The sequence below is a fragment of the Cervus canadensis genome, chromosome 20, assembly GCF_019320065.1.
Source record: "Cervus canadensis isolate Bull #8, Minnesota chromosome 20, ASM1932006v1, whole genome shotgun sequence".
In the NCBI taxonomy this organism is placed as follows: domain Eukaryota; kingdom Metazoa; phylum Chordata; class Mammalia; order Artiodactyla; family Cervidae; genus Cervus; species Cervus canadensis.
This window is the reverse complement of record NC_057405.1, coordinates 36,071,405-36,087,757: the sequence shown is the minus strand read 5'-3', so window position 1 is coordinate 36,087,757 and position 16,353 is coordinate 36,071,405. Positions and strand designations below refer to the sequence as shown.

General features: G+C 41.2%; 1 protein-coding gene and 1 pseudogene across 15 annotated transcripts in view; both read left to right on the top strand.

The window, feature by feature from the left end:
• Positions 1-16,353, top strand: part of SNAP91 (synaptosome associated protein 91) — a 160,464-nt gene that overhangs the window by 116,594 nt on the left and 27,517 nt on the right. For 11 of the 15 annotated variants that reach the window (XM_043439491.1, XM_043439499.1, XM_043439498.1 and 8 more), the window contains 7 exons: positions 2,689-2,796; positions 3,736-3,990; positions 4,242-4,319; positions 4,479-4,550; positions 5,000-5,083; positions 6,327-6,410; positions 15,120-15,254. In XM_043439491.1, coding sequence (XP_043295426.1) covers positions 2,689-2,796; positions 3,736-3,990; positions 4,242-4,319; positions 4,479-4,550; positions 5,000-5,083; positions 6,327-6,410; positions 15,120-15,254 — 816 coding nt within the window. The remainder of the gene's footprint in view (positions 1-2,688; positions 2,797-3,735; positions 3,991-4,241; positions 4,320-4,478; positions 4,551-4,999; positions 5,084-6,326; positions 6,411-15,119; positions 15,255-16,353) is intronic. The other 4 variants (XM_043439505.1, XM_043439503.1, XM_043439504.1 and 1 more) reach the window with 2 other exon arrangements.
• LOC122422527 lies at positions 7,252-8,950 on the top strand (annotated as a pseudogene).

Genomic DNA, 16,353 nt, shown 5'->3' with positions numbered 1-16,353 from the left:
TGCTTTATTACCTCTCACAGTCTCACAGTCTTGGGGGTCTGCTGAACTCAGCTGGACAGTTCTCTCTCTCTTTCATGGCTATAGTCATACAGTGGCTGTGGGGTTGGCATCATCCAGTCTCATTCATTCACATCTCCATCTCCTGTGCTGGGAGGACTTAAAAGCCACGGGCTGGAGCAGCTGGGGGTCCTTTGTTTAAGAGCAGTTTTGACAGTAGTAGATGAGTTAAGTTTATAATGTTTAGTTTCAGAGAAACATTAAAAGGAGATGTCTTGCTGACAGGGGAAAAATAAAAAAACCACCTTTCCTGAAGATATAGTTACAAATATGGGTTTCATCTGCTTACACAGAAGTGATCATTAAAGAGGCACACCCATGAATACTTGTTTGAACTCAGCACTGATGTAGAAAGAAAGAAAGAAAGTGAAGTTGCTCCGTCGTGTCCAACTCTTTGCAACCCCGTGGACTGTAGCCTACCAGGCTCCTCTGTCCATGGGATTTTCCCAGCAAGAGTACTGGAGTGGGTTGCCATTTCCTTCTCCAGGGGATCTTCCCAACCCAGGGATCGAACCCAGGTCTCCGTCATTGTAGGCAGATGCTTTATCATCTGAGCCACCAGGGAAGCCAGCAGCACTGATATAACTGATCTTAAATCAGTCCTACGAGGAGGGAACAGTATAGTAGAAAGTGGCACAGTTTATCACACATGAGTGGTTAACCACACAAACTTCAGTCAGACAGCTTACAGCCAAATCCTGACTCCACCATTTGCCAAACCTTGGGCAAATCCTCAGAGTTTACAAGTTTCCATTCTCTTATCTACAAAGTGGAGATGATAGAACTTACATCCCAAGAGCGTTGTAGGAATTAAATGTAATAATGCCAATGAAATATTTACATAGTGACTGGCACACCAATAGTGACTGCTATTACTGCTTCTATTGCTTCCAATCACACTATCCTCAGTTCCAGATTTTATAAGAATCAAAAGAAAGAAAACAGACCTGACTCACAGCAAAATATTTTCAACAGCCCATGGGATTGCAGAGTCAGACACAACTTAGTGACTAAACAACAGCAAACCTTCTCTTAGATTGTTGGCCCCAGTTCTTAGTGCTTTCATGTTTCCCTAAGTCTTCTGTGATAGTATCCTTAACATGGCACCTGGGGAGGCTGTCTGTCCTATCTTCAAGTGTGTTTTTCATATGCCATTGTTGTTATTCACCATCTCCCTTGACTGCCCTTTACCAGAACGTGTTCCCTCAGTGTAGCTGTGAGAAGCAATCAAATCAAGCTGTAACATATGATTGTCCTCTTGTCCATTCCAGGAATATTGGTGTTTTTGTAAAAAACCTTTTAACCCATGTGAGTCTCTAATGTTTAATGTTTGTTAATTCTGGGTTTCAGGATGACACCATAGTGTGTCTCATACTCAGATCCATTTGAAACACTCTGGGTTAAACTGAGAAACAAGTATCTTGACTGTAGGATTTCCTACCACTTAATAGACCAGGTAAATCTCTGAGAAGGGGGAAATACTCAGTAGCATTTTGTTTGACAAATTCTTCTTAATGGCTGGAGGAGCAGTGTTCTAGGGAACGCTGGTAAGTATTGCAGAAGGCAGCAGTTTAGGATATAAGTCTAGCAGGTAAGTGGCAGGTATTTTTTGGTCCCCACTTTCTAGGAATTTCTTCTAGGCAGGTCGTATTTATGATAACTTCACTCCTTCTGTACTTTGGAATGAAAGGGTTTCTTTGAAAACTCCAGGTAAAACTAATTTTACCATAATTAACATGGTGTGTTGACAGAAACACATTTGGGATCCTTTGCACACATCAGCCATTTTATAAATTGGGCATTTATAAATGGAGGCTGCCTGTATGTTAATGGATCTAACTGTATATTATTATAATTTACTATAAACAGCTACACACTTGTAGTTTCAAAATATGAAACTATGTTTTTAGTTCATTGAAAACAGGTAATTTTCCACATAACTACAGCAATGCAGTATTTGAAAATAGCCATAAATTTAAGTCAAAATAAAGGCATTATGCATCATCTCCTAATTTTTTTTCTTTAGTTCTTTAAAGCAAATCCTTGGTTGTGTCTGAAAATGTTTCTTGGAGATAATGAAAGTTTAACTTATGAATATTTAATATATGTCATGTTAACAGTGCAATTTTGCCTAGACTATAAAATAAAGTTTAAATTTAAATGGTTTATGTCATTGTATGTTTAATTTTATTGGCATTAAAGAGGACCTCCATGCTTGCTAGAAACCATGAGTCAGAGACATCGTAGTAACATAGTATATAAATAATGAAAGCTCAATGTCTCGAACTGCCTAAGAAAGTAATTTTTGTGTTTTAATTTTTGCATCTATTACTTTCTAGTGATGCATAAAACATGCTTCTCAGAGCCCTTATACAATGAGAATCCTGTTACCCTGTGGATCCTCACGGTCTCAGCAGGCTCCACACTGCACCACTTTGCATGTAACCAACATGAAGGGGCGCTGGGAGTCATTGTTCTGTGACTGTCAGTAGTGCATGGGCCGTCAAAATGCATTTTAAGAATTCATGTTGTATAAGGGAGCCTTCTTTGCAATTTAACTTGGTTCTTTTACTGTATTTTTCTTCTCTTTTTATCCCTTTCATTTCTTTTGTTTTAAAACCTGCACCCAAGATGCCTTTGCAGCTTCTCCCGGGGAGGCCCCTACAGCATCCGAAGGGGCCACTGCGCCGGCCCCCCCAACCCCCGTAGCAGCGGCACTTGACGCTTGTTCAGGAAATGGTGGGTTTCCAATCCTGAGCCCGTCTGTTGTCGTTTTGTCCTGATGTGAAACCCCCGTAGTTAGACGTAGCCCTCTGTGTTTCTAATTTTACTTTCTTCTGAGCATAAAATACCACTCCTCCTAACAGAATGAGGAATGCTGACACTTAAAACATTAAGAAAACGAAGGGCATACTTATCAAAATTGACAATTTCTCAAGATTGACAATTTTTGTCACTGCAAGTATGCTGTCTTAATGTTTTTGTTCCCCTCTAATGCTACTGATGGACTTCCCTGTTGGCTTAGTGGTAAAGAATCTGCCTGAAATGCAGGAGACACGGGTTTGATTCCTGGGTTGAGAAGATCCCTTGGAGAAGGAAATGGCAACCCACTCTAGTATTCTTGCCTGGGATGGACCCCATGGACAGGGGAGCCTGACGGGCTATAGTCCATGGGGTTGTAAAAGAGTCCGACATGACTTAGCAACTCAACAACCACCATAAATGCTACCAATGTATTGTACTCTTTTTGTAACACTGAATTCCAATATACAGGCATGTTTTCATGAATCTTCCAAGCTACCAAGTTGACCAGATTAAGTGAGCGTTTAAAAAATAACAATCTCCAATCCTAGACTGTAGTCTAACCCGACAAACACTTGGAAGTGTTTCAGTTTCTGAATTCGTGGTACCTGCTAAATTTTCTTTTCTCTTTAGATGAACATGCTAATCACTGACACCCCCCCCCCCCACTAGTAGGGTAGTAGCTCAAAGCAAGCAGCGTAATGCCTAGCCAGCAGCTAATGTGGAGCCAGCAGCTAATGCCTAGCAAGCAGCCGAAAGCCTAGCTAGCGTGTGAATATCTGCGCCAGGTGTCTTGGTCCCCGTAGTTACGGCGCTGCTCTCTTGCCCGTTTCCTTACTGATGCTGTGTGTGTGTCTCCACTTTCCTTTCCCCAAGACCCCTTTGCCCCGTCTGAAGGTAGTGCAGAGGCTGCGCCCGAGCTGGACCTCTTTGCCATGAAGCCACCCGAGACCAGTGTTCCTGTAGTTACCCCTACAGCTAGCGCAGCCCCTCCGGTTCCCGCCACCGCTCCTTCTCCTGCTCCCGCCGTCGCGGCCGCCACCGCCGCTGCCTCCACCGCCGCCGCCGCAGCAGCTACCACCACCTCCGCCGCCGCCACCTCCGCTCCTCCTGCTCTAGATATCTTTGGTGGTAATGTTTTTGTTGTCATTGTCGATGTCACTGAACTCTTGCCACCCGGTGGATTGTATTCCGGTCCCTGCGGTGTCCTGCATACGCAAAACTCTTGACTGCATGATGTCTGTGTCATGAAATGGTTCTCCAGCAACCATTTGCAGCTCATTTCAGAACTCTTCCAAAAGTGCTCGCCCGCAGCTGGAAAGTGTGGCGGTTTCTGGCGGGTTCCTCCAGCTGAGTAAAGGCATGTGTCTTCTTGGTCTTAGATTTGTTTGAGTCTGCTCCTGAAGTCGCCCCCGCGCCTAAGCCAGAGGCTGCTCCTAGCATAGACCTGTTCGGGACAGGTAAAGCCAAAGCCCCCTCTCTTTACGTGAGTTTGCCTCGATGTTTTCATGACAAAACCCTTGGCCCACCCCTGTGATGATGCACTTGTTAGATTTCTGACTGTGATTTCAGCTCTCTACTCACTTCTGCTTGGTTTTGGTTTGTTTCACTCTGGGAAGATGCTTTCTCCTCTCCACCACAAGGGGCCTCTCCTGTGCCTGAGAGCTCTCTCACTGCTGACCTCCTATCCGGTGAGTGCTTCTGCCAAGGTCAAGCCTTCCTAGATGTCTTAGTGGTGGGGGTTGGGTGTGGGGGGTATGTGTGGAGAGACAGATGTGAAAATATGAAGGTTGTCTTGAGTTCTTTTACACTCAAAATTCACTGAAAAAAAAAAAATTCTCATTTTTTGTCCATCCCCAATTGATGACCCCCTATATTTCAAATCTACTACCAACTGGAAAGAGAAAAACTCTTTTTCACACTACATCCTGTGACCTCAGGGAGTCAAGTTTTATTTTCTTCTGTGAAGTATGTATTTTTAAATCTGTTGGCTTTTACTTAGCTGTTAAGACTGTCTAACTTAAGAGGATAGATCTTCCTGCTATTCAACATGAAATCTCAGAAAGCGATTTGTCGAGGCTCAGGGTTTCATTTTCCTTTGGGTGACGTACCCTTTGTCCTGTTCTGTGCTTTGCTGCAGTGGATACGTTTGTAGCACCATCTCCTGCAACCACTGCCTCGCCAGCAAAAGTGGATTCTTCAGGTGTGATAGACCTTTTTGGGGGTGCGTATCTCTCCTCCTTCAACACTCACAAAATCCTTCCCCCCCAGAATAGTTTTGGGATCTTGTACTTCATTGTACTTCATTTTTTTTCTTTTGACTATGTGAAGTTATTTTCATCTTTTAAATGTGAACTTACGTTTTTAAGATCTTTCCATTTCTTTGTCATCATCCTCTTCATCCTCATCAGCTCATCCTATTTTTCAGTGCATGTCCTAACAAAACCAGATGATTTTTCATTTGCAGTCTTGTGTTTTTAACTTTTCATTCATCCTAATGTAGAATCAACTGATTGGAATTTCCTGCTACTGCTCTTCCTTGGTGGTCCTGATCTGTCGGCTAAATCAGTGTTTCCAAGTTCTTTAAAGCAATATAAACATAGATAATTTGGAATTGAAAAAAGATAAGCCAGTCACAATTGAAAGCGCAAGCTCTAGATGTCATGCATTATTCCATAGGGTTTATTTATGTTGAATTTAATGTTCCTAAATCCTCCCTGAGAATTAGAAGATGTTTCACTGACTTAAATGCATTTTTCTTTTCCTGTATGCTATTGGAAGAAAGGCAGATGTACTGAATTAACTCTAGAACTACTCATTTGGATGATACATTCAGTGTCTTCTGTTAGCAGTAAATTTACTGGGAAAAGTCCAAGTTTGGACTGATTTCTTTATGAATTTCCATAAATGTGTGTGCTGTGGGCTAAAATACCATCCTTAGCAAGTGAAACCCACATTGAGTAGTTAGGATACATTGATGCATTATGGTGACTGCCATGAAAGGAATATGAGAGGTACAAAGGTGTCGCAGTTTGTGACATTCAGAGGTTCAAAACCTGTGGCAAAATCATTAAACTTTGATGCAAGTAGGGCAGCTGCTGCTTGAATGAAGTTTGTTAAATTTTGTTTACTAGAGTTCTAAGTGGGAGGGGATTCTTTGCTTTGAGCAAAAAGTTTTAAAACATTGATCCTGTTTTGACAGATTATAAGATTTAGCCTTAAAAAAAAAAAGAAGAAAAATAATTTTCTTACTCTTACAAAGAGGTGTTAATTGTAAATATCCTAGAACTCTTCTTTTGAGAGAATGAACTGGTCAGAGCATAATTCAATCCGTTCAGTCATTTCACATATCCACAGGTGACAACCTTACCACAGAGTGTCATATCTGTGCATTTCTCAGCAAATCACTTCCCTTACTTACTGTTTACACTCTTTTACTTTTTTGCTGCATAATGGATAATGGGTAGATGCATTCGGAAGTAGTGCTTCTGAACCCCAACCTGCACCTCAGGCTGCTTCTAGCTCGTCAGCATCGGCAGACCTACTAGCTGGTAATTAATTGCATTAAAATAAAATAGTATTTTATGAAAGTTAAGTTTGGCTGTATTTTTATAAGTAACAGATAATATATAAATTTCAAGGTGCATGTCTTCTTTTCCTTTTAGACATGAAATTGAAAAACAAGACATTGTATAATAGAAAGTTGATTATTTCCCAGGAGTTGATGAAATTGGTCTTAAAAATCACATCTGTATGCAAGCCACCCCTGCAGCTCATTAGATGCCTTACTTTAAGTTAGCATGTTTCTTTTTTTATTAAAGAAGTAATATGCTTAATTCAGCAATTTTTATCTTGTATTGTCTTTTTTTTTTTTTTTTTTTTTAAGGATTTCTGGGGAAAGGTACCGTGATATTTGACCGTTAGTTCAGTAATATGTGAATACTCTAAGAGAAGCTTTTCTGCATTTCCATCATTGGTTAGATTTTTTTCCCTCTTTTTTTTATTGGAATATAATTGCTTTACAGTGTTTTTTGAGTGAATAAAATTATATGTAAATACCAAGGGAAATGCAATAAAGATATAGCATAACTAAATGTTAAAAATTATTTTTAGAGATTTTAAACTAAAAATTAAGGAGCATCTCAAAATTGCGGAGAAAGCGCTATCAAAAATTAGTATGTGAGTTCTCGTGCCTCGCGATGTTTCTGCCTCACCTTGCGAGACCAGTGGCTTTACTTGCGCCCGTTGCATGTTGGGAACGGCAGTTCGTCAGACTGGCTATATCTCCACGAGATGCCGGAGCTCAGGTGGTAAGTTCTGGTCCGGTCCGGCTTCAGACGAGCCACTGCGTTCCACGATGACAGACGTGCCACACTCTGGTCGCCGTTAGGCATGCGCGACAGGCTTTCAGAGCGACTAAGGACACAATCCGAAAACCTACGGCTTCTCACTTGTGACTCGTGCTGCTCATGGACCGGCTGTCTTCGTTCCTCTTCTCCCCACCCGAAAGTTTGAGCTTACTGTTGTCAGGCCCCTGGGCAAACGGTGTGTGAGATGGGACGGTCTCAAAGGACAAGCGAGATGTCTACTACCGCCTAGCCAAGGAGAATGGCTGGCGCGCCCGCAGTCCCTTCAAGCTGTTACAACTTGACGAGGAATTCCGGCTCTTCCAAGGCCTGACGCGGGCGGTTGACCTGTGTGCGGCCCCAGGCAGCTGGAGCCAAGTGCTGAGCCAGAAGATTGGGGGCCAGGGTTCTGGCCATGTGGTGACTGTGGACCTTCAGGCAATGGCTCCACTACCAGGCGTGTTACAGATCCAGGGGGATATCACCCAGCTGTCCACTGCCAAAGAGATCATCCAGCACTTTGAAGACTGCCCCGCGGATCTAGTGCTGTGTGACGGGGCTGCTGATGTAACCGGCCTCCACGATGTTGATGAGTACATGCAGGCCCAGCCCCTCCTAGCTGCTCTGAACCTTGCTACGGGTACGTCTTGAAGCCAGGGGGCTGCTTTGTGGCCAAGATCTTCCAAGGCCAGGATGTGACACTGATCTACAGCCAGCTGCGTGTCTTCTGCTCCAGCGTGCTATGTGCCAAGCCCAGGAGCGGCCGGAATTCCAGCATCGAGGCCTTTGCTGTCTGTAAGGATTACGACCCCCCTGAGGGCTTCTTGCCGGACCTGACCAAACCCTTGCTGGATCACTCTTACAGTTTCAACCAGTTGGATGGCCCCAGTCACATCATTGTGCCATTTGTGACCTCTGGGGCCCTGAGCACCTATGATTCAGACCGCAGTTACCCACTGGACCTAGAGGAGGGCTCAGAATACAAGTACACTCCACCCAGGCAGCCCCCAATCTCACCACCCTACCAGGAGGCCTGCACATTGAAGAAGAAAGGGAAGCTCGCCATGGAGATCCGCCCCCAGGACTGCCCCATGAGTACAGCGGACGGGTTGCCCCAGTCCCTGGCTGCTCCACAGCGCAAGACCCTGCAGCCCTTTGAGGTGGAAGACAGTGGAGTAAATTATTCGTTTTAACATGTTAAGTTAGCTGCCAGTCTGATAAGGACTGGGAAGCTGATTGCAGTCAGAAAAACCAGAACTTGAGTTGATGAACTTGTTTTCAAGTATCTCCTCAACGGTTCTGAACATATAAGCTCCAAGTGGGAACCATGAATAGGAGGAAAGAAACATCTTGGAATGTCCATCTTCACTACAGAGGGGATTCTTAAGTGGGGGTCTTGCTTCTCTAAATCTTTCCAGCCATGGGTCCCAAATATGTCCAGAACTCACCCTGAAAGCAGGGCTTCTTAACCATGGGTAGAATGCAGGGGTATCTGTGAACTTGATGGAGGGAAATATTACATCTTTATTTTTCACTAACTGAAATTTTAGCTTTACTCCAGAATCTGAATGCTGGCAGCAAATCAGTATTGTAAAATTACTTTTACAATAGTAAAAGCAGTGTCTGCAACTTTTCCACCAACAGAGATCACAGTTACTTGTTTAGTGTTATGTTGTAGTTGTTGCAGACATCTTGAAATACTGTTCACTTTGGTCACTACTTTGAATAAGATCGTTTTTTTTTGATTAAAGGATAATTGCTTTGAAGAATTTTGTGGTTTTCTGATGTACAACAGGGGTCAGCCATAGGTGCGCCCAGGTCCCCTCCCTTCAGGGCCTCCCTCCAGCTCCCTCTGCATCGCCCCCCTGTCACAGCAATTGTCACAGGGCCCCTGTTTGAGTCCCCTGGGTCATGCCGCAGGTTCCCGTTGGCTGTCTGTTTTACATGTGGTATTGTAGGTTTCCATATTGCTTTCTGTGTACGTCTCACCCTGTCCCTCCTCCACTCCCCCATGTCCATGGGTCTATTCTCTGTGTCTCTTCTCCATTGCTTCCCTGAAAGTGAGTTCATCAGTACCATCTTTTTGGATTCCATATATGTGTGTCAGTATATGATGTTTGTATTTCTCTTTCTGGCTTACTTCACTCTGTGCGATGGACTCTAGGTTTGTCCAACTCATTGGACTGACTCAAATGCGTTTCTTTTTATGACTGATGGTATTCCATTGTATATATGTACCACAGCCTCTTTTCCCATTCATCTGTGAATGGACATCTAGGTTGCTTCCATGTTCTAGCTATTGTAAATAGTGCTGCAGTGAACAGTGGGGTACATGTGTCTTTTTCAGTTTTAGTTTCCTCAGGGTATATGCTTAGAAGTGGGATTGCTGAGTCATATGGTGGTTTAGTTCCTAGCTTTTTAAGGGATCTCCATACCATCTTCCATAGTGGCTGTATCAGTTTACATTCCTATTTACATTCCTACCAGCAGTGCAAGAGGGTTCCCTTTTCTCCACATCCTCTCTGGCATGCATTGTTTGTAGACTTTTTGACAATGGCCATTCTGACTGGTGTGAAGTGGTATCTCATTCTAGTTTTCATTTGCATTTCTCTAATGGTGAGTGATGTTCAGCATCTTTTCATGTGTTTCTTCGTCATCTGTGTGTCTTCTTTGGAGAAATGCCTTTTTATTTCTTTTTCCCACTCTTTGATTGAGCTGTTTGTTTTTCTGATTTTGAGTTGTATGAGCTGCTTATATATTTTGGAAATTAATTCTTTGTCAGTTGTTTCATTTAGTATTATTTTCTCCCATCCAGTTCAGTTGCTCAATTGTGTCCAACTCTTTGAGACCCCATGGACTGAAGCATGCCAGGCTTCCCTGCCCATCACCGACTCCTGGAGCTTGCTCAAACTCATGTTCATCGAGTCAGCGATGCCATCCAACCATCTCATCCTCTGTCGTCCCCTTCTCCTCCTGCCTTCAACCTTTCCCAGCATCAGGGTCTTTTCAAAGAAGTCAGTTCTTTGCATCAGGTGGCCAAAGTATTGGAGTTTCAGCTTCAGCATCAGTCCTTCCAATGAATATTTAGTACTGATTTCCTGTCAGACTGACTGGTTTGATCTCCTTGCAGTCTAAGGGACTCTCAAGAGTCTTCTCCAACACCACAGTTCAAAAACATCAATTCTTCAGCACTCAGCTTTCTTTTTTTTTTGTTTGTTTTTTTTTTGTTTTGTTTTTCAGGACTTTTTATTTTTAATGTTTGTCTGTATTGCACACTGCCTTGAACAGGGTTCAGAAACTGGCCTATACAGTCACCAGGTTTGTGAATAAGCTTGCTTTTTTTTTTTCCCCCTTTATTTATTTATTTATTTTTTCAGTGGGTTTTGTCATACATTGATATGAATCAGCCATAGATTTACACGTATTCCCCATCCCGATCCCCCCTCCCACCTCCCTCTCCACCCGATTCCTCAGCACTCAGCTTTCTTTATAGTCCAACTCTCACATCCATACGTGACTACTGGAAAGATCACAGCTTTGACTAGATGGGCCTTTGTCGGCAAAGTAATGTCTCTCCTTTTTAATATGCTTTCTAGGTTGGTCGTAGCTTTTCTTCTCCCATTCTGAGGGTTGTCTTTTCACATTGTTTTTAGTGAATAAGATCTTATAATTTGATGTACTAATAAAAAAGTTCATATATTGTAGCACCCCCAAAAAAGATTTAAGTGTGTAATTTAAAACTCAAAAACAAAGACTAAATGGATAATCTCTTGAAAGGACACATATCCCAGAAAAACTAGTTATTTTTCATTTAATTTACTTCTAGAGCTATGACATAATTGCAATTCCAGAATTGAACTGTGAATAAAATATCATCTTAGTCACCTCTTTGAGTAAAAATTTCAGGTTCTATTTGGTATACCCAGTGTGGTGAAACTAGAGAACTTTCTAGAACTTTCTGTGTCCAAGGAGGACAAGCTAACAGAATAAATCTCTCCAAGTCATTGAGGTTGCTGGTGGGATACAGGTATCACCCACATCTCAGACAGTCTGGCTGGAAACTTGAGAGTTATTATAACAAATGAAATGTTATTTCTCCCAGTGAAGAGTAAAACCGTCAAATTCCTCTCATGAGATATCAGCTGAAGATACAGATGTTTGAAAGATGGAGACAGCTTCCTGGATGGCCATGTAAAAATGGACTATTAAGGGAGGTTAGGTATGTTGAGGGATATGCCTGACTTCTGAGGTTGACATCAAACAGGAAAAGCATTTTCTTCCATAACAGACAATTCTGGTGTGACTGCACCATAATCTGTACTAGCATAGGACTGTGCCTATTCCTAGTTTTAATTCCACGGGTATGGGAGAATAATGTCCTGCAGTAAGAGGGAGACCTTTCATAGTTTCGCATTTTCTGTTAACCACATGGCACAGGTCGCTTTAGCAGGGCCGTGGAAGTCCTTGAACTGACTTAAAACATAAAAACTTTCAGCGTGCAATTAATAACAGTTCCCACTAACTGGTATGGTCTATAGAGGACCAGTCATTTCATCTTCTCTGGGGGTCAGAAACAGAATTGTCAGGCAGAAGGTTCTCAGGCTGTTATTCTTAGAAATATTGACTCTCTCAAATTGATCTTAGTAAATGGACTTAATAACTGTACCACTGAGAATAAAGGAAATGACAGCATCTTTAACATAATAGAGCACATGTGAGTGTGGGGAAATATGTGTGGGAGTGTATTTATCTACCAATAATTTTAGCATGGTACTCCCTCGACCTAAGTGATGTGTGTAGACGATGACTGTCAGTTTTGATATGTCTCTATTAATAGAACTTCCATTAAGTGTGTATGCCATTCCCCTGTAGAGAGATACATTCATAAGACTGATGATCTGTGATAAAAGGCAGTATGTCTTTAGCTGGTGATTCCGTTGTAGGACAGCTCAAACATGTCTGCAGGACATCTGAGACATATATTAATAGGCAGGAAGCCTAATAGTTATTACTTTATTTTCAGTTGCACAGACTTTCTTAATATAATTCAGAACCAAAGAGAAAGAAAGAGTCATCATTAGTGGTCTCTTACTCCTTACCTCTATTCCAAGTCTCTAAAACTTTTCACTTAACAGGAGTTCTCCAAACTCCTTGTTAATGTCTGTCATTTTCCTGCTGAACTCTTCCTTTAGAGTAAACTGACAGATTTTTCTTCCTTAACATAATAATCAGTTGGTTATTTTATATCACTTTATAGCTTTGTAATTAGGCTTGGTTTGTGAAAGTGCCTGCTTCATAAGAACTGAGTATAATGGGGAAAAGCCATCTTTCCAGATCTCTGTTGACTTTATAAACCTATCAAAAGGGGAAAACTCTGACCTCACTCCTGGCTTTAGGAAAGAGGCCAAGTAGTATTGTGGGGAAGAACCAGGGTTCTGGAAGATTCCTTTCTGAAACCCTGGCTCCGCACTTGCCATCAGGTCACCTGAGTCAAATTATTTAACCTCTGTGGCCCCAGTTTCCTCATTCATGAAAATTCCTGGAGTGATTGTGAGGTTTAAATGAGCTAACACATGTCTTAGGTCGAATGACATAAAATTGCTATTTTTGTAGGATCAAAATGGTCGAATATTGGCAATGTATGTGGCTCAGGTAGTTCAAAAAATTGCTCAGAATGTGCCTGTCATTTGGTGAGCCTCATGCCAATTTTGGCTAAACCTTCACTTTCACACAGAAAGCAGTGATTTTTTTTCATTAAACAGTGTTATTTATTCATCTGTGGGAATGATCCCCTTACCTTATGAAACTCAGCAGCACTAAGCAGTTGAGCCCTGGGTAAATGCACATGGTTTTCTCTTTTCATTACCGAGTCACGGTGGTGTGTTAACTTCCCTTTGCATCTTTTCTAGCTGTGAAAAGATAGGATTGAATCAGCTGATCTTAATGTCCTTTCCAACACTGACATGCTGTGACCCTAGAATAAATTGTCCTTTTTTGACCAAATTTTAAGAAACTGAGCATCAAGTACAGTTGTTTCCATGTTCACCTGTAACAAAGAAAACCACGCTCTTTGCCTAGATTTCCCACAACCGTATTCCAACTTGTGGGGGATGTTTCCAAGAAGTTAGCCTTAACGCAGCAGCCAACCTTCCTAAAACCAAAATGGTCATATCCTCAAAAATAATTGCATTTATCCCATCTTTGCTTCATTATGATGTTAATTTTTAAATATCTACAGGATGTCTTATCTTCATTTAGGAAGGTTACATGATCCTTAAATCACTTGAAAACTGCTAAAATCACTTCAGGTAGTCCCCATGAATTTTAGAGAGCATCTTCTAATAGGTAACAGTCCTCCAAGTTGCATTTTTTCATACATAAACAAGGAAACCTAAGCCAATGTCACTATCCATTTCCAGGGGCAGTATGACTTTCTGGTTAGAAATAGTAACTGGAGAACTTCAATGGAAGTCATTTCCAAAATTATAAATTGACTGTTACGAAGTGTAAGCTGAAGGTTTTTTGTAAGCCTTCTTTATGTTTTTTGGCAAGCATTTTGTGAAGAAAAGATATAGCTAGATGAGAAAAGAATATATATATATACCCAAACTGAGTATAAAAAAGACTTCTTTAATTTTGATACATGTTTAATAATAGGACATCATCTAATGTCTTCTTAAGGAGTCACTTTCTTCATAGGCTGCGTCTTTTTGTACAGAAGCAATACACAGTGAGCTATGCTTCTGTCTGTTACTGAGAGCAGTAATTTACTTCCAGGCTTCAAAAGAGAAACACTTAACTTGAGATCTTTGCTTTCTCCTCATCTTTTAAATTCAAAAGTACCCTTCATTCAATAAGTGTTAATTCAGTGTTTTAGACATTTGACTGAGTATCCGTGGAAAAGATGAAAAAAGATGGTTCCTGACACCAAAAAGCCATCCCCAGGGTGGGGACTTGGGGTGGAAATAAAGTATGGTATACAGGTAGGGTGGGGCGATGTACCAGTGCTGAGAGCACAGAGGCAGGACACATCACCCATGTATACCAGGTGTGGGAGGGGCAGGGTCGTTGTGGCTGGTAGCTGTGGGTGGCAGTAGGAGGCAAAGAAACCCTCCCAGAGCTGGTATTTGACTCATTGTGATGTGTTATGACTGCAACTGAGTTTGCAGGGAGGGGAGAAGGGGGTCCAGACACGGATGCGCTTGTTTGCTATATAAAGGAAGCCACATTATATGAATCTGAAAGTTCTGGGGAGCTCATGAAGGATGTTAGAGAAGTAACTTCGTCAGCATTTTCTACTCAGAAAGATCACTCTGCCTGCACTATAAAGGCTAGGTTGGAGGAGCTACAAATTAGAGGCAGAAAGCCACTTTGCATTGTATTGGGTGAGCCTAAACTTGTCAGTGGCAACAATGGGACTGGAACATATAAGAAATACATTAAGGAGTTGATGGCAGGATACATGCATATTTTTCTGATTTGCATTTTATTATTATACAGAGCCAATGTGTAAACTAAGCATTTTCGAGGTACCTGGTATTGTGATTTGAAGAAACAAAATTTAAATACAAAAATAACTATCTGAAGTTTAGCCATAGTGAAACCATCTCAGCTTTGGCCATGTACTCCATCATAACAGTAGATTGGATTGCTGCAGGTTCTCTTAGCAGGGACATAAAGTCTTGTGTACTGTCTGATTTCCAATTAAGTTAAATCTCTCATTATTACGTGTCAAATTTTGAGATACTTGAAAAACTATTCCAAAAGCGTAACTTCCTGGGTTTCATTGCCTTCTCATCCATATGCACTCAATACCTTTTTGGTCTTCTGTTACTTCTGCTGACTCTGTTTTATTGGCCTTTACCTATCTTTAGTTGTTTCTGCTTATATTTTTCTGAAACTATTTTTTCCCAGGATTTGGGGGTTCTTTCATGGCTCCTTCTCCATCTCCAGTGACTCCAGCTCAGAATAACCTGCTACAGCCCAATTTTGAGGCAGCTTTTGGAACAACGCCTTCAACTTCTAGCAGCAGCTCCTTTGATCCTTCAGGTGAGGCAGTGATTTTTCAAACATTCTTTTTATTTGTTCTGTTTCTAAAATACACCACCTCAGGTTCGTGTGATATCAGGAAATTTATAAGCAAATATTGAATGAAGACCTGGTTTTAAAACTGTTCAATAAACCTCTCCTTCTATAACCTAAATAAATATTTTCCATACATTTTGGTGGCTTTAAGAATAACCTGCAGTCTCTTTCTGTTTTTGTTTTTATTTTTTAGCAGAAATTTAACTTAACATGCACACCATCTGTTTTCATGAGCTTATGTGCACATGTTTAGAGAAAGTTAAGGGAAAACAAATACTTTGTGCTAGATCTTTGTGCAGCATCTCAGGGTGTAGACACTCCCACTGCTGTTGCTTACACTCTCTGAAGTTTGCCTGGCCCTCGTTTGATGACGTTGACACGAATAGTATTCTTTGCCTGCCTTTAACCTTTCATCCTGCTGTCGTTTTGTTTGTATTTTCTTCCATTCTCCTCTTCTCATGCTGGGTCCCTACTACAAATTCCCAATTGGTGAGTTTTTGGTAATTGTGTTTCAGAAACACCCTAACTATATCCTCTGCCTGACAATTTGGTTGCTTCCATTGCCAGTGCTGAGTTGAATGCTGTCCTTCTTTTAATTTAGAATTATTGTAGAGTGGTGTGTGTATGGAAATATGCATTGTTTTTTTTATATATATAAACAATTAGCAACCATGAAACTTTTGTTTTTGGTTTATCAGCAGAACAAATCCTGTGAGCCAGCATTTTTGAATAGTCTTTCTGTATTCCAGGAACTAAACAAATAGTCATTTGTTACATGCTGATCAGGAACCATCAATAATAGCATGATTCTTAATACTGAAAATAGCATATACTGTAGCTATGCCCTTAAAGTTAGAACCAAAAGTGAATACTACAATGAAAGAAACAAAAATCAAAATTCTTACTTCTACACTATGTTTTTCAGGCATTTATTAATAGGTGCTAATCATCAGACCAGATTTTATTCCAGCACTGATTTCATAGGAATTAGGAGATTCAGTCTTTCTTTGTCATTTAAGAATTTTTATAAAAGTAAGCATTGTAACTACCACATATTGAATGC